The sequence below is a fragment of the Acomys russatus genome, chromosome 2 (genome assembly GCF_903995435.1).
Source record: "Acomys russatus chromosome 2, mAcoRus1.1, whole genome shotgun sequence".
Taxonomy (NCBI): Eukaryota; Metazoa; Chordata; class Mammalia; order Rodentia; family Muridae; genus Acomys; species Acomys russatus.
In genome coordinates this window covers 68,380,839-68,408,419 of record NC_067138.1, presented here as the reverse complement: position 1 = coordinate 68,408,419, position 27,581 = coordinate 68,380,839, and the positions used below count along the sequence as shown (strand labels likewise).

Sequence of the window (27,581 nt, the reverse complement as noted above, 5' to 3'; positions counted from 1 at the left end):
CTCATAGTTTAGGAACACACAGAGGAGGACAGGGTGGCCTCTCAGCTCCTCTGTGTGTCTTTGGACATGTGCCTGCAGACTTAGACCACCATGGTGCGTCCTGACTTCTGAAAAGCTTCAGGATTCTCATCTGGCTTTCCTCGTGTCAGATAAATCAATGTTTTGCCCTGCACGTCAGATCTTCCATTTACAAAATGAATATATTTTTCACGTACATATTCTAGAAGGTGACTTTTAGTGCCACCAACAGCATAGGTATATTTCTATGGATGAGAAACTGTAAGGCAGAGCAAGCATCCTTATCAGGGTGAGACAGAATACTTACTTAATGAGAATTTTATTCCTGGTCCAAGAAATCTCAGGCTGGGGGTAGGATTCCACGGCACACATGAATGTTGCTACTTCTTCCACTAAGGCATCTACAGTTTCAAGAGGCGTGGTGATGACAGGAGCTAAACAGAGCAGAAAGAAGAGAGAACTTTCCAGAATGTTATTTATCGCTCCTCCTCCAACATATGGAAGCTATGATATGCCTAAATGAGAATTGCTGTTCAAAATCCCAGTAGGCATGGGATGACCTGTCTATAATGTCAGGGCTCCAGAGGAGACAGAAGATTCTTGACTGGCCAGACTAGCTGAGCCAGCAAGAGACCCCATTCTCAGTAAATACAGTTAAAAGCAACCAAAGGAGACACCTCATGTCAGCCTCTGACCTCCACACACATGTGTGTGCAGATGTGCAAACATACACGAAGCCACACAAAAACCCACAAGCAAAAAGTTTGAAAAAATAAATGAAAATGTAAATTAAAACTATACTCATTTGGGGAGGCTACAAGGAAAAAAATAATAAACGTTGGTGAGGATGTTGATAGATTACAGCCCTGTGCATTGTGGGTAGGGATTAACATGGTGGTCACTGGGGAAAAGAGTATGGAGGTTCCTCAGAAAGAAACAGAAAGAGAATTATGATCAACAGCTCCATTTCCGGGCGCATATTCAAGAGAGCTGAAAGCAGGGACTCAAATACTCAATTTTTTGCACATCTGTACGCACATCTGTACTCATGGCACTACTATCTAATAGGCAAAACATGGGAGCAACCCAAGTGCCCGCCACGGAAGGAAAAGCAAAACTAATATACACGCACGATGAAATAGTGTTTGGCAATGAAAAGAAGGAAAGTGTTACATTCTACGGTGTGGAAGAAACACTGAAACAAACAAAAACAAAAACAAAAACAAAACAAAAAACCCAAAGCCAAAGTATAAGAAAACAGTCACAAAAGATCATGTTCGAAGGTTCCATTCATAAAGTTTCTGCAACTCAGAAACCTACAGAGGAAAAAAAATGCATTAATGATTGTCTAGGGCTGGGTGGGAAGAACGGAGTCTTACCCTACGGATCTGGATTAAAGGTGGTTGTGAGCGGAGTCTTACCCTATGGATCTGGATTTAAAGTGGTTGTGAGCCACTAGGCGTGGTCCTGGAAACTGAACCCAGGTCTTCTAGAAGAGCAGCAGGTGCCCCTAATGGCTGAGCCATTCCCCGAGCCCTAGAAAATAACTGTAAGTAATTGATACTCTGGAATCTATTACATTTTTAAGTAGTTACTGCTTCTCAGGAACCTATTACAAATGATCGCATACATAGAAAGGTACATGTGAACTGTGCTTGGCTGCGCTAACTGAATAAAGTGATGTAAGGTCACATGGTATCCTTCTTTGCTGTGGTCTGCTGGAGCCAGTTTGAACTGACAAGAATGAATTGTTCTTTTTTATTTTTTCCAGGAATTCTGTAATAGTTAAATAGCTGTAATTGATAAGTTGCATAGATGTATAGTTAAGTTATATTAATGCTCAATATTAATAATGCTTAAAATTTAACCACTTCTAAGCTGGAGAGATGGCTTGAGTTCAGTCCCCTAGGGCCTATATGAAATAGCTGGACACAGAACACGTGCCTGCAATCCCAGCGTTCGGGAGGCAGAGACGAGACAGGAGAACTCCTGAGGCTTAGTGGCCAGCCAGTTTAGCTGAATTAGGACTGAGCTGCAGATGAGTATGCATCACCCAATAAGGTGGAGAGCAGGTGAGGCAGATGCATGGACACCCCACCCCTAAACCCACCCAAACCCACCACTTGCTTTCTAACTATACTGCGTCTGTGTTCTGGGGTTGCTCTGAGGGTGAAAACAGTTCCTAGCTGGCACACGCAGTGTGCTGTACTGGTGTGCTGTTTCTTGATTGACTCTGTTTCCAGGATTTGTTAGTTATTTGAAACTGGATCTCTCTCTCTCTCTCTCTCTCTCCCTCTCTGTCTCCCTCCTTTTTTCCTCCCTCCCCCTTCTCTCAGAAAGATGGATGTTGAATATATTTCAGTACACTGTCCTATACATAGGACAGGATGTGATTATTACAAATAGTGCCTGGAATGATATCAGTGATAAAGTTTTCAGGGTTTCATTAAAGGCAAGCATGCCAGGCAGCAAAGCATCACTGAAAGAATGAGACAATAGTCTTAAAGCAAAAGCAACATTTTTTTTGTTTGTTTTGTCTGCCTGCTTTGTCTTTTCAAAATAAATCTTGTGTAGTGTTTGTTTTAACAGTAAGTTTTATCTATCAGTTTCTTTTGCTCCACACAGACAGACATGCATGTGTGGTGGTGACACCCATTCCTCTGAGAACATTTAAGACCAAAGAAGTAAGACAGACTCAGCAAAATTTTGAAAATCTTAGCTACAGAGAAGGACATGAATTGTCACTTAGAGTCATTATCCTGGTAACACAATCCCACAGTGTTCCGTGATGTGACAGTTTTGGGTGACGTCTGACTCTGGTTTTAGTAATATCAGCATCTAAAATTTTTCAAGAATCTTCTATGTGCTCCATCTCACACTTCACCTTTATTATATTATTTATCATACAAACAAGAGTTAAATACAATTAAGTATTTTGAAATGAGACAAGAGCTAAGGATAGTTAAATAATTCTTGAAACCATCACAAAAGTAGGAAGTGATGGAGAGGAACTTCAGGGTTAAGGTTGGCTTAGAGGTCCTGTGTCTTGGGGCTGGGGAGATGGCTCAGTGGGCAAAGCCCTTGATGTGCAAACATGAGGGCATGAATTCAGATCTCCAGAATGAACTAGAGCTAAGCATTGTAGCAGGTGCATCTGTAACCCTAGTGCACTTACAGGAAGATGGGAGGTCAGGACAGGAGAAGCCCTGGAAGCTCAAAGGCCAGCGAACCTGCATTACACACTGGCAAACGAGAGATCTCCACAAACATGCCTTGGCTTGCACATATCTGCATTACACATGGAAACACACAGACACACAAACACACACACACACACACACACAGAGAGAGAGAGAGAGAGAGAGAACTTATCTCTGAGCTTTAAGATGGACTGGGTTTTATAGTCACAGTTACGCATGGAAAATGGGTGGCCTAAATATTAATATTAAAAATCAATATTAATTTCTAAAAGAAGGATATAATTTTTTTCAGATCCACTTTGCTCGTCTTCTAAAACTACCCAAATTCCCTTTGGCGGTTCACTTGCACCAGGGCACGGTTGATTCAGCAGGTCTCCTCCTGTTTACTCACCTCCATCACCCAGCTTTCATCCCAGCCAGAGCCTGTTTAAACTGGAGCTCTGTCTCGTCTCCTGATCCAAGAACCACATGAACAACAAACACATGAGGGCAAGTGCAGTGCTTTTTGGATCCACAGAAAACTTGGCTTGAATTCTAACTGTTGGCAAGTAAGGAGCGACACTACTTTCCTCTGTCTCTTATGACTTTTGGTTGAACCATTTCTAATGGATGTGTCCAGATGCAAGGAAGTCAGGTGCATGGTTTTTTTTAATAAAATTAATGCTGAGACCTTAAAATTCACATTTTTCTAATTATTACCAATACAGAATCGGTTCTTTTTTTCAGCCTAAGAAAACACTTTGGTATTGAAATTTTTTTTCAGATTCTCCAGAGAATAACAGGGATCATATTCATATCTGATCTATTAGCTGGCTCATTTAATGGTGGTGAAATGGAAATTGCTGTCATGATGTCTTTGTAACTTGTAAGATTAACCTTTAATGACACTCAACTCTTAAAGTTGTGCCATTAATTCCTCAAAGCTGAATGCATTTTCAATTGTTCCCACCAAGGACAGGCTTTCACAGGAGTTCTGGGTAGCTCTGGGAGCAGGGGGCAGGGGTTATCTAAGTTTTTCATCCCTTGCGGGATGTCTGTCTGAGTTTTTCATCCCTTGGGAGATGTCTCAGTTTGCATCCCTTGGGGGATGGCTGAGTTTGCATCCTTTGGAGGTGTTCCCTCGGGTTAAGCCACAGTCCTGTGAGGACCCAGGTTGAGCATGCTGCCTGTTACTCTCACAACAACCATGTGCAATCCTCACTGTGACTCTGGATAGCACCATTGCTTTATTCCATGAGGAAACAAAGCAGAGACTACATGTTTTCTTTAAAGATTTGCAGCAAGGCTCTGGGGACACGAAAGGAGAAATGAACTGTAATGCCCCGCTCAAGCCTTCAATATCCTTGTTTCACATTCTCCATTGTCTGACCTCTGGCATCTGATGTTTTTCATATAACCCCAGATTATGTACCCTCAAGTTCTTCAGCTGCATGGTCTCTGAAAAGCACCAATCTTGGATTAATCTGAGCACCTGCCCTCACTACTTCCGAATTTACACAGTGTTGGCTGGACACAGGAAAACAATTGTTCAGGTCAGAGTCACTCTTAAACTGCTGTCCTCAGCCCTAGCTTGATGCTCTGTCAGGCCCCTGTACTCCTGTCATCTTCCTGAATAAATCAGTCTGCTGACATCCCCCTTTCCCCTTCTCAGTGACCTCTAGACTACTTACTTTTAGAGACGCTATGAAATTTCCATATTTCACTTCCCCTCATAAGGGCAGTGACGTAAAGCAACTGTGTGTTCCTACACATGCAATGAGTAACACTGAAAATGTGTGTCGGTATGAAACACTCGCCCAGGACTTGCTGTCCTGGATGAGTTCCCAACAGCTGTGTCAGCTCACTGACTCATGAGTGGAATCCGTGAATCCTATCCCTACATACATGTGATTTGAAAGGCAGGCCTTCTGCACTTTATCTAAAGAGAAATTAGTTAGACACTGACCATTCTAGGTTTGGTGGTCAATGGGGTCATCTTGAAGGTGGGGTTTTGTGCGGAAATCTTGTGCATGCTAAATAAATCCAGATTCTGTCAACGTGGATCTTCTGCTCATACAAAATTTTTAACATCTCACCATATATCTAACCCAGCCTGATAAACCAACAGGTGCTGAGGAAATTAAATAAAAAGTTAACCACTTTCATACATGGCATGGTTCCTAATGTCTCCCACTTGAGGTGAGGACATTAAACTCATTTGAAAAAAAAATCACCAGTTGAAATGATCTGAAAAGACAATGGCTTTCTTTTGGTCTCGGTATGTTAGGCATTTCAATTAATTTAAAGCTAAAATAATAAACTATTAGTCTACAAAGCCAGATATTTTTATAAAGAAAATATGTGCAGAGGGAGCGATGAATCCTCCTAATATTCCCTCGAGCCTCAAAGAGCCCTGTTTTAAGAACGTCCATTCTAAACCTGGGCACTGTTCTGAACAGGACTGTTTATTTTGTGCAGGGTCCTTGATTTCCGTCACCTTAAACAAGTGACTTAGACAAGTACTTGGACTTTGACAAGTACTTGGACTTAGTCAAAGACACCCTTCGCTGTTAGTCTAACACTCTTCGCTGTTATCTTTTGCCAGCCACCAAGAACGGCCATGAGTGAGCTCAGCGAGGACATCTTCATAATTTTCAATATTAAGAGAACAACACATTCAAATGGCCCTTTTATATAAAAATATGCCATATAGTACAACATTTAAAATCTTAAGGATTTCATTTTTCATAATGTTGTTTACTTTCAGAGTTCATCTTGTATATTGAATTGACATCTAGTCACCTAGGGGTAGTATTTGGGGATAGGGCTGACATGGACCCAATGCTAATTTCAACTTTTACAGTAAACAGAGTAGGCTAAGAGAAATATTGTTTTCATTTTTAAAATTCACAGCAAACACACTACAAAAAGGCAAAATTGCACTGATGTTCTGGTGGTTTTTTTTTTTTTTTTTTTTTTTTTTTTAAGCCAGAATATTTGGTATAGCTATCCTGCGCCATGTTAGTCTGAAGTTTGTAAAACAGAGGTGATTGTATGCTTCTGAATGAGTACTTAGGACAGTTGGGGGCTACAAAGAAAATCATTTGTCTCCAGAATCTAAATTAGCATACAAACACAGAGGTGCTTCGCTGAGTTTTATTGATACTGTTTTGTGCATGCACAGGTGATTTAGAACATCAAATCGCTGTGGTGTTCTTAACAATCTGGGGTTTAACATGTATCCTCTTCATTTGCCAGTGACTTCTTGGTATAGATTAAAATAAATAAGACCTATTAGAATTCATAGGTCCAAACAGCCAGGTGTTGCTCTACCGGACATCTGTGTTTTGATCAGGAAGCATTAAAATAACCTGAAGCCAATGCTAAGTCCTTCTAGCTATTATTAGCTATTTTAAAAGGTCCAGATTCTTTTTTATCTAAAGATATCTTAAAGTATCACTGTGCTGTAAGTGATTTAGAACATTAGAAAACACCAACCGGTTTGCCCCAGTAAGATGGAAAAACGGGAATTAAATAAATAAACAGGAAAATAATACCCGTGTGATTGGCTTGTTCGGGAAGAGCACTGCCTGTTACGTGGAATCCATGACCTTGTGGTTCCAGAACTGTAGGTGAACTACAGAACCTAAAGACATGTTTCCCATGTACGTGCAGACATCGCGTTCACTAGTTACTCAAGATAAAATCTCTCCATACATTGACAACCTGGAGGAAATGAGAATAATTCAGCTGACTAAAACCCAGAACTCTTCATAAGTCTGGTGTAAGACACCTAACGTGACACTACTTAATGACATTTAGTCTGCTGCTTCTTCCTGCCTTACTTTGAAAAGATCTGAGTGAAGCCCCGGTCTCTGCAAACCATGGATTTTCCACTCTTCCTGATTCTAACTGTCATAAGACTGGCCAGAAACCACAGTGCTGTGGAAGTTCTTGCCCCTGCAACAGGTGTTTGTCACTTTCTTAAGTTGCTTTCCCCCTTAGGTGGTGTTATTTCCGGTACATTCCAAAAGCATTGAAAAAAAATAGTAGTGCAGTCTCCTGCCAAGCCCAAATCACGACCCCAGTAGCAGCGTTATGGAGAGCCTGTTGTCCCTGGGATTTTCTCCATAGGCGTCTTCTGTGCGTCTTTCCCTGGCTCTGATTTCCACCTACTAAAGTGTTCATTAAGAGTTTGGTAAAAACCAAAACTGAAAATAGAAATGACTTTTGCTCAGGAGCAAAAAACAAAAAAAAACAAAAACAAACAAACAAAAACAAAAAACACCCTGGCTATCTGGAAGTGGGGTGGATTATATCTTTGGCAAACACGGCGTGGAATGGTTTTTATCATGCATTTAGACCACCCCAACGTTTGACAGCCACAGAAACAGAACAGAGCTCAATAGCTGGCAGTCTACCTGGTAACTTCTCCCTAGAAGGGAGGGCTCTGCACACATCATGTTGTTTTTTTAAATGCAGAGCTTAGAAGAAAACAATCATCAGAGGAGACACAATCACTCTTTCTCCATGCACCCCACTCCTACGTCACCTAGGCACACCAGAGTACGAATCAGTGACCATGAAGCTCACACACTCCTCAGGGCAAGATTGTACAGACTGACCTTTTGGAAGTTTCTCAGTCCCGCTGAAGGCAACCAGGGTGAGAATCTGTAACAGTGGAATGTGGATGCGCTCTCTCATGATTGATCCAGGCTCAGGATGAAGACCTCTTCTGGACAACGTGAGGAAAACGCTCCGTGGTTTACATTTTAAAGCACAGTTTGTTACAAATAGGGCCGCCGTCCGCTAACGACTGTTTGTGTCTGCAGCGCCGCAGGCTCTAAGTATAATCAGGAATCCTTAGACCTGACTGTAATGATGGACGTGGCCAGCTGGGGAGTATCCACTTAGGCCAGCAATGCAAGTGGAGGGCTGGAGGAACAAGGGAAAGAAAATCCCTTCAGAATCCCTTTTAAGACAGTGGCAAAAGGACAATACCAGATGCCGTTACAGCCGTCACAGTTCTCCCTGAGTGACAACGGTCCTAATGTAATTTGGGTCTACCACCTCTCCTGCACTCCAATGAGGAATCTGGATCAAACTAATTTTGACTCTCTCCATCTCTCACCCGACCCCCAGCTGACAGCCAGCCTAGGCCAGCTGCTCCAGATTTCAGCCACCATACACTCCTTGAATTCTTTCCCCCTTTTCCCTTGTACTAGTATGGTTTGATTTTAACCTGTTTCTTGGACAATCATCAGAGTCTTGCACCTTATGCCTTGGGTATCTTCTCAGAGCTAGCTCCTCCTGCCCCCAAACCTGCAGTGATTTCTTGTTACACACACACACATACACACACACGCACATATACACACACACACACAAACAAAATGCACGCAAGCCTCCCTGCTGTGACATAGGGGCACTGTCTGGCATTCACTAGCCTTTTTCTGTATTATATTTGATGACCTACTGATATTGCCCTATTCCCAAGCAACCCTAGCTGACGAGAGGGCAGACATCTTCCCACACTTTTGGTTGACTGTATGAAACCATACCAACCAGCTACCCCAAAACGATGAAGGATGGATGCACCAGGTCTTCTGGTAAGACCCAATCTTAAGATGGTGCTGAAGTAAGGTTCATGAAAGCATGCTATATTCATGGCTTTTTTTCATTGTTATGACCAAATATCTGTTTTGTTGTTTGTTTGTTTGTTTGTTTGTTTTTTTAAAGCCTCCAGGAGAAAAGGCTTGTTTTAGCTTTAAGTCTGAAGTACAGCCCATCATAGCAGGGAAACTCCCTTTTCTGCAAGGGACACATTCTAATACACCCTTTCAAGCTTGAGGCACCTGGTCACATTGCCTACATACTTAGGAAAAAGAAAGAGAGAGAGAGAGACACACAGAGAGAGAGAGAGAGACAGAGAGAGAGAGAGAGAGAGAGAGAGAGAGAGAGAGACAGAGAGAGAGAGAGAGCACTGAATGTTGGTGTCAAACCTGCTTTCTTCTTTCTCTCTTTTAATTTAGTCCAGGGCCACTGCCCCTGGAATGATGTCACCCACATTCGGGGTGGGTCTTCCTTCCTTTCTTAACTTTTCTGGACACACCTTTGCAGACATTCCCGGAGGTGTGTCCCCTAGGTAACAAGTCAGGTCAAGATGACAATGAAAACTAACCATCCTGTCTGTGAACCATAGTAATGAGGGAAAAATTCCAACCCCTCAATTCCCACTTTGTAAAACAATCTAAAATGTGCTTTATATATACCCTATTAAACAAAAACACAGTAAATGATATAGGCAGGCATATAGTGAAAATTTAGCCTCACATTTGCCCTAACCAGTCAGTTTCCTTCCCAAATTATAGTAATTACTACACAAGTGTTGGCAAGAATATGAAGAAAAAAGAACCCTTACACATGGTTGGTAGGAATCTAACTCACAGCCACACTGGACAAAATGATGAGATTTCTCTAACAACCTAAAAATAGGATTAGAGTGTAATCATCAACCCCCTTCTCAGATACAGGTAAAGGCAGTGAAATTGGCATATCCAAGAGATAGTTGCCTATTTCCATTACAATATTAATCACAATTAATGAGGATAAGTATCCATTGGTGTGTGACGGGAGGACGAAAACGTTGCACATACACATGAGTTAATGCTACTCAGGCTTACAAGGAGATTCTGCCATTCACAATATGAGTGAACCTGAAAGGTATGGCATTAGGTGATACAAGCCAGGCAGAAACAAACACTGTATGGTGATGTGATCATCCCAGGCAGAAACAGACGAACACTGTGTGGTGATTGCCCTTACATGTGGAATCTAAAAAGGCCAGTCTTGCAGAAACAGAGAGTAGAAGGTGTTTGTCAGGGTCAGGAGGAGAGACAGGGAAAGAGAGATGATGAATTTTTAAAAGCTACACATTTTGTGTTAGTCTAGAATGCTGAGTTTTTTGTGATCTAGTACTCTTTGTGGTAACCATACTTAATAGTAGTGTATGGTTTTAAAATTGCTAATATATCTTTAACATGCTTGCTGCCTCTTGGTGAGGTGTTATGTGTGCTACCTAGCTTGATTAGATCTTTCTGCAAAGTGTACACAGATCAAAACTGTTCCCCATACACATACATGAAATGTGTTGCCAACTTAAATAAATAGAGTAGGGGATGAGGGAAATGAGCTAGTGCATGAATTTAAGCTTCTCCAAAAGACTGGGACGGGGAGGAATGTTAGCAGCTTTGGAAGAAGATGTTGGTTGGAAACAGAAATTTTCAAACCTTTGTTGTACAAATGTATTATGCAGAATCCTGTGAAAATGCAGAAGACAAAGGGCACAGGACAGAGAAGGCAAATAGAATGTTCCATGTCTCAGGGAAGACAGAAGGAGCTGGGCCTTTAAACACAAGATCTTGTCACAAAAATTGCCCAGGAAGCAGACTAAAGAGATGGCTGGGCGATTAAGAGCACTTGCTGTTCTGAAGAGAACCTAGGTTCAGCTCCCAGCACTTGCATTGGGCAGCTCACAGCCTCATGCAGTGCACATTTCAGGGGATCCAAACACCCTCTTTTGGCCTATCTGGGCACCTGTACATACATGGTATACCCACTACATACACTCAGTCATGCACCCATACATGCAAAATAAATAAATACTCTTTAAAATGCTGAGGGAGAAATGAATAGGAAAATACATAGGCAAGGTAGCAAGAGCTTTCAGAGTCTCCACCTGGTAGCTGTTGCTGTCTCTATAAATTAGATGGCCTGGTGTGAGGTGATTTAAAGCTTTCGCCTCCGAGATTAAGGAAGCACACAGCTGAGGTCGTTGGCTTTAAATTTAGAGTGGTACTTAATTTACTCTGGCATGATACATCTTTTTTCACCAGTACTTGTCACCTTCCTGAATGACACACATTGAATGGTTGGGTAGGCTTATTCGGGCGAAAAGGCATTAGTTGGCGACACATCAGTCCAAGGAAGCAGTGTTCCACAAAAGGGAACAGAAAGGGATGCTTACCAGGAAGCAGAGCCATGGATTTAGAACAGTCGATTAGCAAGTGGTGATGCAGGCAGGAAACAAACAGGACCAGCATTTGTCCTCATCTTTGATCACTTGAGTGTGGTAAGACACTGGAGAGTGGGAGCAAGGACAGCAAAGGGGGTGGCCCTGAGACAGGATGAAGTTAGTAGTTTAGGAGTTAACCTGGGGACTACAGCCCCCATGATCTGGGCCTATTTTGTTTAAATGAAGGTAACCTCATTCCTCAGAGTGGAGACAGGCTCTGAAGCCTTTAGCATTTGTGAGGGACCATGAGGTTGCCCTAGTGTGGATGAAATGGATTCAAGATGAACGGGGACAGAAAAAAGAAGAAAGATATAGTTATAAATCCAAGATGAATGTCAGATTTCCAACTTAAAGGAAACCGTGGAATGTTTAACTATGGGAGCCGGAATTTCCAAGAAGAAAAATGGCCACCGGAACGGGTTTGTTTATATCTGATATACGTAAGCAGCTACTAGGGTCTGTTTGGCTTTACTGGGAAATGCCCTCCATAGGCTTATGTATTTGAACACTTGATTCCATTTGTGACATTATGTTGAGAGGTTCTGGGACCCTCAGATGGTAGAACCTTGCAGGAGGAAGCACTTTGGGGTGGCTTTGTGTGCTTACAGGCTGGTCTACTTCCTGTTTTCTCCCCTCTCTGCCCCTCCCTTCTCTTCCTCTATGCCCTTCCCTTTCCCCTTCTTCTCTTTCCCTCTCTCTTTCTCCCTCTTTCATTCTCCCCCCTTCCCCTCTCCTCCTCTCTCCTTCTGTCCCTCTCCCTCCTTCTCTTCCTTCACGTCCTCTCTACCCCCCACCCCTCCCTGCCTTCTGCGTATGAGTGAAGATGTGACCAGCCAACTTCCTGCTGCTGCTCCCATTCCTGCCTGCCACTAATCCTTCCCACATCCTGTGGACTCTAACCTTCTGGATCCATAAGCCAAAATAAACCCTCTTCTTCCATCAAGTATCTTTGTTCATGGTATTTTATCACAGCAACAGAAAGTAACTAACAGAGGGCTCCAGGAGGAAAGGAGTAGCCCACTCAATTAGAACACAGGGCTATATACAAAAGTACAATATAGAAAAAAAGTGCAAAACCATCGCGAAGAACCTGGCAGACACTAATAGCTGCTGTTAACCATCTCTAGAAAAAAATAGTTACTGCAACCTACACACTGAGTTTCCCAACAAGTAATAAGACCTTTGGTTGAGAGATGCAAATCTAGGGGGTGGCTTTAATTTCTAGGAAATTCTCTCCATCATTTAAACACAGATGGAAATAAGAAAACCCGGTGGTAGGGTTCACAGAAGTCAGTTCCCTGGGTCACAGCAAGTGAAGAAGGCTGAAGAATGGATCAGGAGGGAAAATGGGGGGGGCGGGGGAGGGGTTATTCCAGCAGGACATTTTAGGGCACTTTAGCCTTCCTTGGAACACAGACGACATACTGCCAAGTGTTATGGGTCTGGGGTCCCTCAGAGACTCACCAATCTCATCATTAGTACATTTTAATGAAGAAAGCTTTTTTTTCCCCATATGCCTGTGCCAGGTCTACACCCAATGTGGTACCTAGCCTGACATCACTCAGGGGCTTTCAAAGGCAAAGAACACAAAATTATGCTCTCTGACTACATGTAAGCAGAAGGTCATTTGTGAAAAGCAAGCTTTTGTTCACAGAGGCAAAACCAGAAGGTGTTGGAGGGAGTATTTACAAAATATGATGCAGCCATAAGAAAAGCAATACAAAAAGTCTGAGCTGTTCTCAAGTCTCTGCTGGTACAGAGATCAGCATTTGAATTCTACAAAGACATACTTTACAAGGCCCCCACCCCCCACCCCACCCCTACCCCAGCCCACCTGCTATTATCCCAACTCCAAGCAATTCAAAAAAAATTAACCCTTAGAAACCTTTCACATTTCGAAGTTCATTTTTTTTGCAGTATAGTTCTCTTAAGTACAGTTATCTTAAACTTTTTTCTTTTGAGACAGAGTTTCTCTGTGTAGCCTTGACTGTCCTAGACTCGCTTTGTAGACCAGGCTGGCCTCGAACTCACAGCGATCCTTCTGCCTCTGCCTCCAGAGTGCTGGGATTAAAAGCATGCATCACCATGCTGGCGACAAACTTTTCAACATAAAGTTATCCATCAACATAGTGTTAGCCATCTCAGTAGGAGAGTCAGGCACGCCCAAACTCTCATTTGCTGTAACTGTTACATATTTTAATTGCTCAACCACAACACCTGTAGCCTCTGTACTTGCTCCATCCCTTTCCCCTTTGAAGTCCATCTTCAGCGCTATTGTGTTATGAGGGTTTTTTTCCACGATATTCTCTGAGGGACATCGGTCACATTCCTGAATCCAGAACTTCTTTCTGGCTCAGAGTAGTCTGCGTAAATACATTTTGTATTATACTGAGTGCTTTAATGGCTTAGCAAGCTTAGCTTGACCGATCTTCAAGACGGCAGTTTGAAAACCCAAGGGAGAGAGAATTGGAAGAGCACAGGCTTCTCGATTCTGATTTGATGGTACCGAAGAAAGAAACCCACTGGGGGGCGCTGCTTTCATCCTGTAAGTGGTGTAGGGTGGTGACGTTCTTCTCATTCTTGCAGGTTTCACCTCCCTGGTCCAAGCAAGGGCTGTTCAGATGTTCACTGGTACCCTTAAAGGACTTTTTAACTATATTAAAAGTGAAAGGTCTAGATACCATTCTGTGGCCAGGTAATAACTATGAAAGAAACATCTTTGCACAGATGCTATTGTCTTTGACAGTGAACTCTCGCTGAAATACTGTACTTGAACCTTTATTTATGCTTATGTGTGTTCTAGTAGAAGTGTGCTGTCTGTCAAGAAAAGCAACTACCTGCTCCTCTCACCCTGGTGGCTGGGTATGAATAAGTTACCAAAGCTCAGATGGTCTGATACCTTTCAGGGACTTGGAATCTGGAACATGGAAGAAGGGAAAAGTTGGGGTTCATTCTAGTGGCAGTGACATCAAGTATCCAGTGGCATTCATGCCAACAGCAGTACGCAGCCATGGCAGTGCCTTCTGCAGTATCCAGTGTCCAGGGATGGCAGACTCTGTCCCGTGCTGCGTCACCCTGACCAGGCTGTTCCTCTTATCAGATCTTGGCCATTGGTCTAGACACCAGCTGCTCTTCATTGCTGTGTGGCTTTCTTGGGTTTCCTAGCTTTCCATAAGCCAACCAATAGCCTTTCAAATAAGTTATTTTTTCCCTAAGTTAATCAGAGTCCATTGTAACAATGTCTATTTTGCATTCACAAAAGGTAAGGCTTTAAAGATTATGGATTGTTCCAAGAATCTTATAGCCACTATACAATAAAGATAAATATGATAAATATGTTTTAATTTAATCTTTTTCAGAATTGTAGACATCGATACTACATTTTACGTTGTTTCTATCGCTCCCTCCCATGCCTCTAACTCCTCCTACTCCTCCTCCTCCTCCACTCCCTCTCAAATTCATGGCCTCTTTCTTTTTTTTATTTTTTTATAATTTAAAAAATTTTTACTTTATTAATTTATTCTTATTACATCTAAATGGTTATCCCAATCTTTTGTTGTTGTTGTTTTGTTTTGTTTTGCTATTGTTGTTGTTTTGTTTTTAGTTTTTCGAGACAGAGTTTCTCTGTGTAGCCTGGGCTGTGCTGGACTCACTTTGTAAACCAGGCTGGCTTCAAACTCACAGCGATCCACCTGCCTTTGCCTCCCGAGTGCTGGGATTAAAGGCGTGCACCACTATGCCCGGCTCCATGGCCTTTCTTATTATTAGTTATACACACATTATATACTATATTATATAACAATATTAATATATTATTAATAATATACATAATTAATCATTATAATTACTTAGTTAATTTAATTGATAGTGGACAATATGTTCCTATTTTGATATGTATAATATATATTCTCTTGAGTCTTTTAGTGTTCCTTGTACGTAAATGTGCTTAGGGCTGTGACCACTTGGGGTTGGGGTAAAAGAACACACCAAGGGCCTTGTCCCTGGTGAAAGCCAATTTTCCCTTTTAGAGGTAAATTTCTAATGCAGATTTGACTTTTGAGGGTGATCTTTTCCCTCCAAATCACTACATATATACTGCGCATACAGACTTCATGTTTTAATTGACACTTACTAACTTAGCCGGCTTAGACGGTAAGCTAGACAGAGGTGTTTTGACCTTCTAGCCCATGCTCAGTTGTGCTCAGTTACTACCATGCACTGTTGCTATCTTGGAAAGATTAAATATGGCTACCCAGAGATGCCTGAAGGAGACTCAGACTAGAATGCGTCGTCTAGAGATCACACTGGGCAAGGCCTGTGGCTGACTTTCAGATCGCTTCACAAAGTGGCACGAGCAACTTGGCAGGTAAAAAGCCTGTATCATGACAATGTGCTTAATACAAACAAGTTGCAGACGAATTCAAAGTTTTTCAAATTGGGGGCTGGAGAGATGGCTCAGCAGTTAAGAGCACTGGCTGCTCTTCCAGAGGTCCTGAGTTCAATTCCCACCAACCACTTGGTGGCTTACCACCATCTATACCCTCTAACGCTTTCTTCCGGTGGACAGGTGTACATGCAGACAGAGCACTCATATACATAAAATAAAGAAATAAAATCTTTTTTTTTTTTTTAATTTCAAATTGATGTGCTTGTGGCCATATAAGCTCAGACTGTAAAACGTTGGCTTTGAAAGCTTGAGAATGTAGGTTTGATGCCCAAAACCCTTAGAGAAACCCATGTGCGGTTCCACAAGTTTGTGATCTAGTACTGGGAAGAGGAGACAGGAGGATCCCTAGGCTTCGCTGCTGTGGTAATCTGAGTGCAGCTGGTATAGAAGAAGGCTTGCTCCCCAGTGGGTGGGTTAAGAGAATTAGGTAGGAGTAGAAAGTGTGGCTTGCTTGTAGGAGGTGTGTCGCTGGCTATGATCTTTGAGATTTCAGAAGTCCATGCCAGGTGCCCTCTTTCTCCCTCTGTCGTCTCTGTCTCCCTCCCTCTTTTTCCCTCCCCCTCCCCCTGTCCCCTTTCCCTTCTCTCCTGCCCTTGCCCCTTCCTCCCTGCTCCTTCTCCCCTTCCCCTTCTCACTCCCCCCTGCAATCCCCCCTCCCCTTTTCTCCAGCTGCCTTCTGTCTGAGGATCAACACCATGCCTGCCTGCTGCCACTCTCCCAGCCATGACCTAATGATCACAAAGAAACCCTCTGAAACTATCAGCAATGCCCCAATTAAATGCTTTCTTCTCTGAGTTGCCTGGTCATGGTGTCTCTTCACAGCAATACAATAGTAACTAAGACAGGGGTCCAACCAGCCTAGCCTAATTGGTGAGCTCCAGCTCAGTAAGAGACCTGTCTCATGGGAGGTAGATGGAGTTTCTGGAGGATGACACCCCAGGTTATCCTCTGTCCTCCAAATGCAGTTGTACACATGTATACACGTACCCCATAAACACAAGCACACAGAGACATACATACACATGCACAAAGTATAAGTCAGCATGAGTATTCCAGTTGTCACGGTTTAAGTTGGTCCCTAAAATATGCTCTCTCAATGCTAAAGCGCTCCTCAGAAGGCAGCATTAGACAGCTCTCTGTTCCTAAGCCACATCATGTCAATGTTTGTCCCGCTTTTTTTTTTTTTTTTTTTTTTTTTTGCCCTATTTTCTATATAAAAGTAGGAAGCTTTTTTGGAGAGCTTGGGAAAGCAGTTTCTCAGAGCTAAGTATGAATTTCTGCAGTGCAAAAAATATGTCTTAATTGAATTAACCCAATATTGAAGATGCCCAATGGAGCAGGAAGATTTGGCCCTAGGACCCTGGAATATTAGCATCCTCCTTGAACGCTAGAAGTTGCTTAATCTCTTATTTTAATACGAACCACGATATTCTCCTCAGCTTCCAAAGTCTTCACCCTGGGAGCGATCCCTGGTGTCCCTGCGTTCACCTTGTATTTAGCCCAAGCCCTGTCACTTTACACGCTTTGCCTTTCTCCCCACTCTCTGTCGGTGTAAGGCCTCAGTAATTTGAGGTCTGTTCATCATTGCATCGACCTGCTGGGTCTCCCCGCTGATTCTATCTCTATTCCAGAAGTGTGCTTTGAAATTTCCCCTGCAAAGGTTCACGCACAGGGAGTGTGGCTATGTTAAGCACCTCCGAATTGTATCTTACAGTTGGAGTGCAGCTTGTTAGAGTTGAAAGGAAGACCAGGAATTCCATGTTGAATACTTGAAATCTGTACTTTTGGTAAAAAACAAAGAAGAATGTTCTTTATCTCACTTTTCAGGGGGAAAAAATACCAAGCTGGAATTCTGGGCAGATCCCATGTGTAGGGAAAGAATGATTTGGACTTTCCCTAGCCTATGTCAGTTGGACTCAGATGGGCAATGCTAAGCAATTACCTTGCCTAGCTCTTCTTCTAATACAGCTGCTATGTGGTCCCTGAGCACACACACGCCTCCATTCTGCATTCTTGTTCCTTTTGTCTCCCTGAATCCTAGGTCTCATGCAGAAATTACTCATTTGGAAAGACAGAGAGGGGAGACTGGAAACCACCTGGTGACCTCATTTGGAAAGACAGAGAGGGGAGACTGGAAACCACAGGGTGAGTCTTTACCAGAACAACAAGCTGAGCCCCATTGCTGCCTGGTGTTTGCCTCCTGCCACTCCTCCTTAGCTAGAGTACCCCACCCTCCAGATACACAGTCTTTAAAGGCTTAGGCTTGAGGCAGGGGATAAGTGCTTGGAGTCCTAGATACTTAGAAGGCTGAAGCAGGAGGATTTCTTGAGCTTATGAGTTCAAGATCAGGATGGCAATACTGTGAGACCTCATCTCAAAGGAAAGTAGCTATGTTTTGAACCCTCCGAGGAAAACAATGATAAAAGCCCTGCCCTATATCATCTTCAAGAGGAACACGCCAGCAATGAGCCTAACTCTGGTTTCCTTATTTCTCAACTTGCTCCCAGCCATCAGCACTGTTTACATGTTCTGACTGTGGCTTACAGCTGTACAATGCAATTCGGTTCAGCAAATCACAGCTAGGCCCTAAGCCAGTACTGGAATCCAAAAGCAACATGGACAACTGCATCCATCCGGCTGTGTGGCCTTGCGAGAGAGAGATGTTCTTGGCAAGGTCGGGAGCACAGAAGAAGGTCGGGAACACTCCTCGCCAAGCCTGCCCTCAAAGTAGTAGCACGTGGCCTGGTGACCGTTCCAGTGACCTCAGGATAATCCTCCTTCCTTGAGTGTAAGATAGACATGATGACTCTCTTCCAAGAGTCAGAGGACAAAAGATGTTCCTGGCATGTCATTTCTGAGACCAGCTTATAAAACACAGCGCTGCTTCTGTGTGGCTGTTACAATGACAAGACTGGGCCAGATGTTTGCACTGTTGTTGCGTGTACGTGGTGGGGTTCACTAAGAGGCAGAGGACTGGAAAAAAAGGAAACATCTGAAAAGGAAAATGTTCTTGGATGAGATCCGTCTACATTGGTACAATGCTTGCCTAGTGTGTCAATCTCAACCACACATAAAAATAAGCTTGGTGGTACAGACCCATAATCTTAGGGGGTGGGGGGGTGGTGGAGATAGAAAGGTCAGAAGGACAAGTTCAACCTTGGCTACATAGAAAGTCTGAGATCGGCCTGAGCTCCTACTGAAAGAAGGAGTGGGGGATGGCGTTCCTTAGTCATGATTTAGAATCTGACTGTTAGTGTGAGATGTCTGTCTAAACATCCTAAAGGGCTTCAGCAAGCCTAAGCGTTGAGACCACAGACACAAGAACGGCAAACATGGCACCGGCAGGTTTCACCTTTTACTCTTCTTCCTTTTGCTAAACCATTAGACTGCATTCCTAAAGGTGGCCTCTTAGGTTTACTCCCCCGGTGTAGGGACTTGGGGTTGGTGTTTGGCCACTAAGTCGTTCCAGGAACTTATCACGAAGGTCCAACTACCACACCGTCAGGGTCCAGGAATCAGAATTCATTATCTTGACTAACCTAATTAAAATACCCAATCAGAATTACCAACATGCCCTAGCTCATTCCAACACACACACACACACACACACACACACACACACACACACACACACACACACACCTTAAAATTAACACATACAAAGCTATGTGCTGCTGTTTCTGCTGGACTCAGATTTACCCACCTTGTCTCTTTGCCTTGCTTAATGAAGGATCTTTTTGTGTTTGGATTGTACTTGGAAACTGGTATTTGGGTGTGGTCTGTGCCTAATCTGGGGTCCAAAGGGGGAGCACCCCACAGTACACAGATCCCTTCACACCCTAACTGAAATGTTTGATGAGGACATGGAGTTGAGGCCTGGAGCCCAGATGGAAAAATCTGGGCTGAAGAATTAAATTTGGGATTGTCAATAGGTTAATGTTGTTAAACCAGCAAGTGGCAGAGGTCCTTTATCATGATGGAGCAAAAGTGACACATAGCTTTAGCTCGTGGTAAGGCCTGCTTTCAGGAGCTCTGGTAAGGAAGCCCAAATGAAGAAAGCAAAAAAGGCTGGAAGTCCTTGAACGGGTGAAGTGCTTTCTTGCAAACATGCAATCCTGAGTTTGATCTCACATAAAAGAAGACAGGCATGGTGCTGAATGCTTGTCATCTCTCAGCTCTAGGGAGACAGAGACAACTTGGCCTCCTCAGTGAGTTCCAGACCAATGTGAGATCCTGTCTCAAAAAAACCCAAGGTGGCTGGCTTCTGAGAAATGTTATCAGAAGTTGACCACAGGCATCCACATACACACGCACACACATGTAACCTACAGGAACACACATACATGTATGTGCTCAAAGAAAGAAAAGACTGAGGGGTAATTGCCAGGGAAGCTGAAGGAAGCCCAGTTATTCTCGTTTTTGTGAGCAGGAGTAGAAAAATTTACATGGAGTGGGAAGAGGTGGCCAGCTTGTCACACAACTGCTGAGAGGAAGAGATGTTGGGGAACAGGCAGTGGTAATTGTCCTGCGAAGCAAACCTTCACTGGCTACTTCATACCACAGATCCGCAGGTTCTCAGGAAACCAAAGTGTGGTTTAGCAACATTTGCCACAAGCCTTCCAGAAAGGCCCGTGTTGTAGTTTGTATTACCAGTAAGACCTAATAATGTTTATTATCAGGCCTATAATTATTATTATGTCAGTATTTTCTAACCTGCTAGCGATTAATCAAGACACAGACCTGTTATCTTTTAAAAATTGCCTTAGTTAACCTGGGGCAGGGCAGATATTAACCCCCTAAACTACTTCCCATAGTGAGGCAGGTACCTGCCCCAATCCCATGCCATCTGGTTCTAATAATGTCTATCAAGCTACCTCCCAAACACAATCCCAAATACTTGCTACTGTTCTTCATCTGGGCCAAATCCTCCATCCACAACAGCCATGTACTTCTCCTCGACCTTCTCTCCCAAGACTCTCTCTGTCTCCCCAAGCCCTGGAACCTTGGCCACGCCTATCCCATTTGCCCTGCCCAGGTGTGATGGCCTTTTATTGGTCAAACAGGTCAGACTCTTAGGCAAGATACAGGTGGGGCAGAGACAGCAAGGAGTAATTAGCATCAAAATACACCAGACCAACCTCCAACAGTCCTGAAAAGGTTATGTTCAGTTTGATTTCACTTGAGTGGTGGAGTTTTCATTTTAGAAAAAGAAAAAAAGCCATAAAACATTAGAGATGTACAAACTGTTTTCCCAAAGTACCAGCCCCCTTCATTTCCAGCTGATTGAAAGATCAAAAAAAGCAAATGCATGACTGCTCCTTTCTTACCTAACAATTTCCGTTTGGGCACATGACTTTTCAAAATGCTTTCGTGCATGACTATTATCAGACCTTCTAGCATCATCCATTAACACAGTGCAGTACGCTGAGTCAATATGGCTCAGAAGCACACAACATTAGCATCAAGAGAACCTGGGAAAGACTTTTCCAGTCTAGAAAAATACACCATGTCATGAAAGAGTGTCCTTTGCTTTAGCCTCTTCACAGCTCAACAGCACAAAACAGTTCTAGATGATTTGTGCCATGGCAGTGAATCACCATGACATGGCCAAATTATTCATAGTCTATTTTTTGCAACAATCTCTTCAAGCCAATGCACTATGATGCTTTCTGGAGATCAATTTAATTAAAATATAAAACCACAGCTAAGACTTGCTTTGTAATGCCCTGGTATTCAGTCAGATTAGGGTCTGCAAACCAACCACACTCCTGGCCTGTGTTCAAAGCCTGAGTGTGGGGCCCCGGGGCCAGACTGGAGGTTGTGTTAGGTTAGCCCAGACGGAGCCAAAGGGAACTGATGACTAGAGAAAACCATGGAAGTTCTAAGGTATGATCTGCAGCACTCTACGCATAATTACACTACTTACTCAGAAAGAGAAGCTCTGTAGATTTCTCTCTTTATGAGCAGAACAACTATTTCTGGCATCAGCCAGGTGAAATCACAATTGGCTGGATCTCTGCATTAAGAAATACTTGGAGACTGCAATAAGCTATGGTTTTTAAAAATTATCTGTGTTATCAGTATTATCTGTGGGCCTGGCTAGCAATCAATTAAGACACAGATACTTGTTATATTTTAAAATAGCCTTAGTTAACCTGGGGCAGGGCAGATATCAATCCTCTAAACTACCTCCCATAGTGGGGCAGGCATGGGATCCCTGTCTCAATCCCATGCCATCTGCTTCTAATAACTTCTATCAAGCTACCTCCCATCCACAATCCCAAATACTTGCTCATGTTCTTCATCTGGGCCAGATTCTCCATCCATGCCACTGGCCATGTGCTTCTCCTCATGGCAGCCTTCCTCTCTTAACTTTAGGTCTTTCTCTTTCTCCTAATGGCAATTCTTCTTCTTCTTCCCAGAATTTCTCTCTCTCTCTCTCTCTCTCTCTCTCTCTCTCTCTCTCTCTCTCTCTCTCTCTTTCTCAGCCCCATCTATCTCTTGCCCTGTCCAGGTGGGATGGCTTTTTATTAAACAAAAGGTGGGTCAGGCAAAAATACTCAATAAAATACTTGCAAAACAAATACAATAACATATCAGAGATATCATTCACCATGACCAGGTAGGCTTCATTCCAGGCATGCAGGGATGGTTTAATATACAGAAATCCATCAATGTAATCCACCATATAAACAAACTGAAAGAAAAAAAAATGGCACGATCATCTCCTTAGATGCAGAAAAAGCATTTGACAAAATCCAACACCCATTCATGGTTAAAGTTCTGGAGAGATCGGAAATTCAAGACACATACCTAAACATAATAAAGGCTATATACAGCAAGCCAATAGCCAACATCAAATTAAATGGAGAGGTAGTCAAGGAAATTCCTCTAAAACTGGGGACCAGACAAGGCTGCCCACTTTCTCCATATCTCTTGAATATAGTTCTTGAAGTTCTAGCCAGAGCAATAAGACAACACAAGGAGATCAAGGGAGATCCAAATGGGAAAGAAGGAAGTCAAACTATCCCTATTTGCAAATGATATAATAGTATATATAAATGAACCCAAAAATTCTACCAGAGAACTCCTACAGCTGATAAACACCTTCAGCAAATTGGCTGGATACAAAATTAACTCAAAAAAGTCATTAGCTTTCCTATATACAAATGACAAACATGCAGAGGAAGAAATTAGGAAAACTACACCCTTTACAATAGCCACAAGCAATATAAAATATTTAGCAGTAACTCTAACCAAGCAAGTGAAGGACTTGTTTGAAAAAACCTTCAAATCTCTGAAGAAAGAGATTGAAGATGACATCAGAAGATGGAGGAATCTCCCTTGTTCATGGACTGGGAGAATTAACATAGTAAAAATGGCCATATTACCAAAAGCAATCTACAGATTCAATGCAATGCCTATCAAAATACCTACAAAATATTTTAAAGACATTGAAAGAACAATTCTCAACTTCATATAGAGAAACAACAACAACAACAACAACAACAACAACAACAACAACAAACAGAATAGCAAAAACAATCCTATACAATAAAACATCCTCCAGAGGAATCTCCATACCTGATCTCAAGTGTACTATAGAGAAACAGTTGTTAAAACAGCATGGTACTGGCACAGCAATAGGCTGGTTGATCAATGGAATTGAATCGAAGACCCAGAAATGAATCTATACACATATGGTCTCTTGATTTTTTACAAAGAAGCCAAATCTATTCAATGGAAAAAGGATAGCTTATTCAACAAATGGTGCTGGTCAAATGGTGCTGGTCTAATTGGATGTCTACATATAGAAAAATGCAATTGGACTCATATTTGTCACCATACACAAAACTCAAATCTAAGTGGAGTAAAGACTTCAACATAAAACCAGAGACACTAAATTGGCTAGAAGAAAAAGTGAGGAAGAGCCTGGAACACATTAGCACAGGAGACAACTTCCTGAACCAAACACCAACAACCCAGGCCAGTTAATAAATGGGACCTCATGAGGTTGAGAAGCTTCTGTAAGGCAGGAGACACTGTCAACAGAACAAAGCAACAGACTGGGAAAAGATCTTCACCAACCCTACATCTGACAAGATCTAATATCCAAACTGTATAAAGAACTCAAGAAATTAAACACCACCAAACCAAATAACCCAATTGAGAAATGGGGCTCAGAACTAAACAGAGAATTCTCAACAGAGGACTATCGAATGGCTGAGAAACACTTACAGAAATGCTCAATGTCGTTAGTCATCAGAGAAATGCAAATCAAAATGACTCTGAGATCCCATCTTACACCCATCAGAATGGCTAAGATAAAAAACTCAAGTGACACCACATACTGGCTAGGATGCGGAGAGAGAGGAACACTCCTTCATTGCTGGTGGGAATGCAAACTAGTACAACCACTTTGGAAATCTATCTGGCACTATCTCAGAAAACTGGGAATAAGGCTCCCTCAAGACCCAGCTATTCTACTCCTTGGAATATACTCAGAAGATGCTCCAGCACACAACAAGGACATATGTTCAACCATGTTCATAGCAGCCTTACTCATAATAGCCAGAACATGGAAACAGCCTAAGTGTCCCTCAGTAGAAGAATGGATAAAGAAACTGTGGTACATTTACACTATGGAATACTACTCAGAAATTCCTGAAATTACTGGACAAATGAACTAGAAATTATCATAATGAGTGAGTTAACTCAGAAGCAGAAAGAGTCAAATGGTATATACTCACTTGTAACTAGACACTAGCCCAATGGACATGTCAATGAAAGTCTTCGCCTACCAGGAAAGTGGGATACCTGTGAGGACATCCTTTTGGGACTCTAGGTGAGAGAAGTATGGGAGAATGGTGAAATAGAAGAATCCAGAGGGTCCTAGAATACTACAAGTAGAACATTATGATGGGCGGATCTGGGCCCAGGGGTTCTCTACAAACTATGGCACCGGCCAAGGAGAGTATGTGCAGTAAACATTGAACCCCTACCCCAGATCTGGCCATTGGACAGGACATTCTCTTCAGATGAGTAGAGAGTGGAGTCTGACTTTCACACGTACTCTGGTGCCACATATTTGACCACACCCCCTTCATGAGGAGGCCCGGTGGCACTCAGGGGAAGAATACCAGGCTACCAAGAAGAGACTTGATACCCTATGATCATATACAGGGGGAGGAGGTCCCCCTCAGTCACAGTCATAGGGGAGGGGAATAGGGTGAAAGTAGGAGGGAGGGAGGAATGGGAGGATAGAAGGGATGGGATAACAATTGAGATGTAATATGAATGAATTAATAAATACATTTTTAAAAGGTGGGTCAGACAGCAAGCAGTAATTATCATCAAAATATATCAGATTATCTCAACAATAAGCTAATGTGACTTTAGTCGATTTTTATTCTCTCATATTTTTCTTTTGAAAAATATGATTATATTTTGAAATAATGAGAAGTCAATAATTTGACCAATGATCTTTTAACAGTGAGGTCATACGTAGGAAATAATTTCACAATATATGTACATTTCTTTTTTAGAGAATATATGTCCAATAATATTTAGAGTACCTTACAAGTGATCTAATGTACATTTTTACTGTCATTGGTGATTATGAATTTTATTGTAATAAACAGATATGTCATCCTCTGTGTGCTCATTCATTTTAAGTTTTGCAATTTAACTGTAAGAAACAAACTGCTAGTATCTCATTTTTTTTAAGTCATGTTCTAATTACAGTCTGCAGGTAAATATGGAATTTTAATTACTCAGTCAAAAAAGACTATATTTATGAGACCCTGTGTCTACCTGTCCAAATTTCCTTTAAAATATTTCCACCAGTATTCTATCACATGTATTCTATGACATGTATTCTATCACATGTAATCTATTCACATGTATTCTATTCATATGTATTCTATTCACATGTATTCTATCACACTATCATTGATTATTTTATTGATGATAAATTAATTGGTGAAGAAAGATCCTGTACTATTGTCTTTAATGTGAAGCTTAGCTTTAATATGCTTTATTCCTGGTGTGTATTTGACATCAGTAAATGTTCACTGAATGAACCAGAGACTCTTAACAACCATGGTAAGTGTCCCTTATAACATGAATATAAGTTCAAGTGTTTTTTGTTTTGTTTTGTTTTTGTTTTTTCCTAAAGATTTATTTATGGTATTTATTATGTATAGTATTCTACCTGCATATACACCTGCACACCAGATGAGGGCACTGGATCTCATTATGGATGGTTATGAGCCACCATGTGGTTGTTGGGAATTGAACTCAGGACCTTTAGAAGAGCAGCCAGTGCTCTTAACCTCTAAGCCATCGCTCCAGCCCAAGTTCAAGTGTTTTAACTCAAAATCCTTGTCCTAAAACTTGTAAGACAATTATGATTCCTACCTGTATTGTTAAGGAGGTGGGTGTGCTAATTGTTTTCATTTGTATGTTTTTATTATGTGTGTGTGTGTGTGTGTGTAGTGTGTGTGTGTTTAGTGTGTATGTGTAGTATGTGTGTAGTGTGTGCGTGCTGTATGTAGTGTGTGTAGTATGTGTGTAGTCTGTTTATGTATGTGTATGTAGTGTGTGTGTGTATAGGTGTGTAGTTTGTGTGTATGTGTGTAGTGTGTGTGTAATGTGTGTGTGTGTAATGTGTGTAGATGTGTGTGTATGTGTGTGTGTGTGTGTGTGTGTGAGAGAGAGAGAGAGAGAGAGAGAGAGAGAGAGAGAGAGAGAGAGAGAGAGAGAGAGAGATGGTGCATGTGCAGAGGTCAGAGGGCAACATTCTCTTCTTCTGCCACATGGGTCCTACAGATTGAACTCAGGCTACATGGCTTGATGGCACGTCCCTTTGTCCTCTGAGCCATTTTATCAGTCAGCCTGCTTTCTAAATTGCACAACTTGTTCCTTGAATAATGCAGATATCATCCTACTAAGCGTATGGAAGTAGAAATGATACAGTTGCCATCAGGGGCTGGGGAAATAGTTCAGCAATATAGAATTTCCCTGGGATGTCCTGTTGGCCCTGTTTCTTAACAATTAGACTTTATTATACAACCCAGGTAACCTATATAGGAGGGAAAAATGTTAAAGGGAAACAAGAGTAAACCTTCGGGTATCAGCTCCATGGGACAGATCTCTTGGTGTCTCCGGGCCTGCACACTGATCCTCTCCCCAATCTGTTCAGCACCCTCATGGTCCGAAACAGCAGCATTCTCCTTTCCTCTCCGCCTGTGTCTCTCTCTCGGGGTGCAATGGCTGGGGTCTCCCTCCAGTTCCCTTCTCCCATTGATGTTCAGTTAGAAACACAATATCCCCTAGGGGCTAGTGTCCAATTATGAGTGAGTATATACCATTTGAGTCTTATATACTCATTCATAATTGGACACTAGCCCAAGGAACATATCCCATGGAAATCTTCACTTAGCAGGAAATTGGGATAGATGTGAGGACATCCTATTGGGACTCTAGGTGAGAGAAGTATGGGAGAATGGGGAAATAGAAAGATCCAGAGGGCCCTAGAAACCTATAAGTAGAACATTATGATGGGTAGATCTGGGTCCTTGGCACCAGCCAAGGACAATATGTACAGTAAACTTCAAACTCCTACTCAGATCTAGCCACTGGACAGGACATTCTCCACAGTTGAGTGGAGAGTGGGGACTGACTTTCACACAAACTCTGGTGCCCCATATTTGACCACATCCCTTTGATGGGGAGGCCTGGTGGCACTCAGAGGAAGGATAATAGGCTACCAAGGAGAGACTTGATACCCTATGAGCATATACAGGGAGAGGAAGTCTCCCTTAGTCACCAACATAGGGAAAGGGAATAGGGTGAAAGCAGA

At 42.4% G+C, this 27,581-nt stretch overlaps 1 protein-coding gene across 1 annotated transcript in view; it reads right to left on the bottom strand.

Annotated features, from left to right (window-relative positions):
* The window catches only part of Musk (muscle associated receptor tyrosine kinase), a 142,276-nt gene that overhangs the window by 87,113 nt on the left and 27,582 nt on the right, over positions 1–27,581 (bottom strand). Inside the window, exons 2-3 of the mRNA XM_051162526.1 lie at positions 7,823–8,132; positions 326–452 (exon numbers count right to left, since the gene is read on the bottom strand). Coding sequence (XP_051018483.1) covers positions 326–452; positions 7,823–7,901 — 206 coding nt within the window. The 5' untranslated portion in view covers positions 7,902–8,132. The remainder of the gene's footprint in view (positions 1–325; positions 453–7,822; positions 8,133–27,581) is intronic.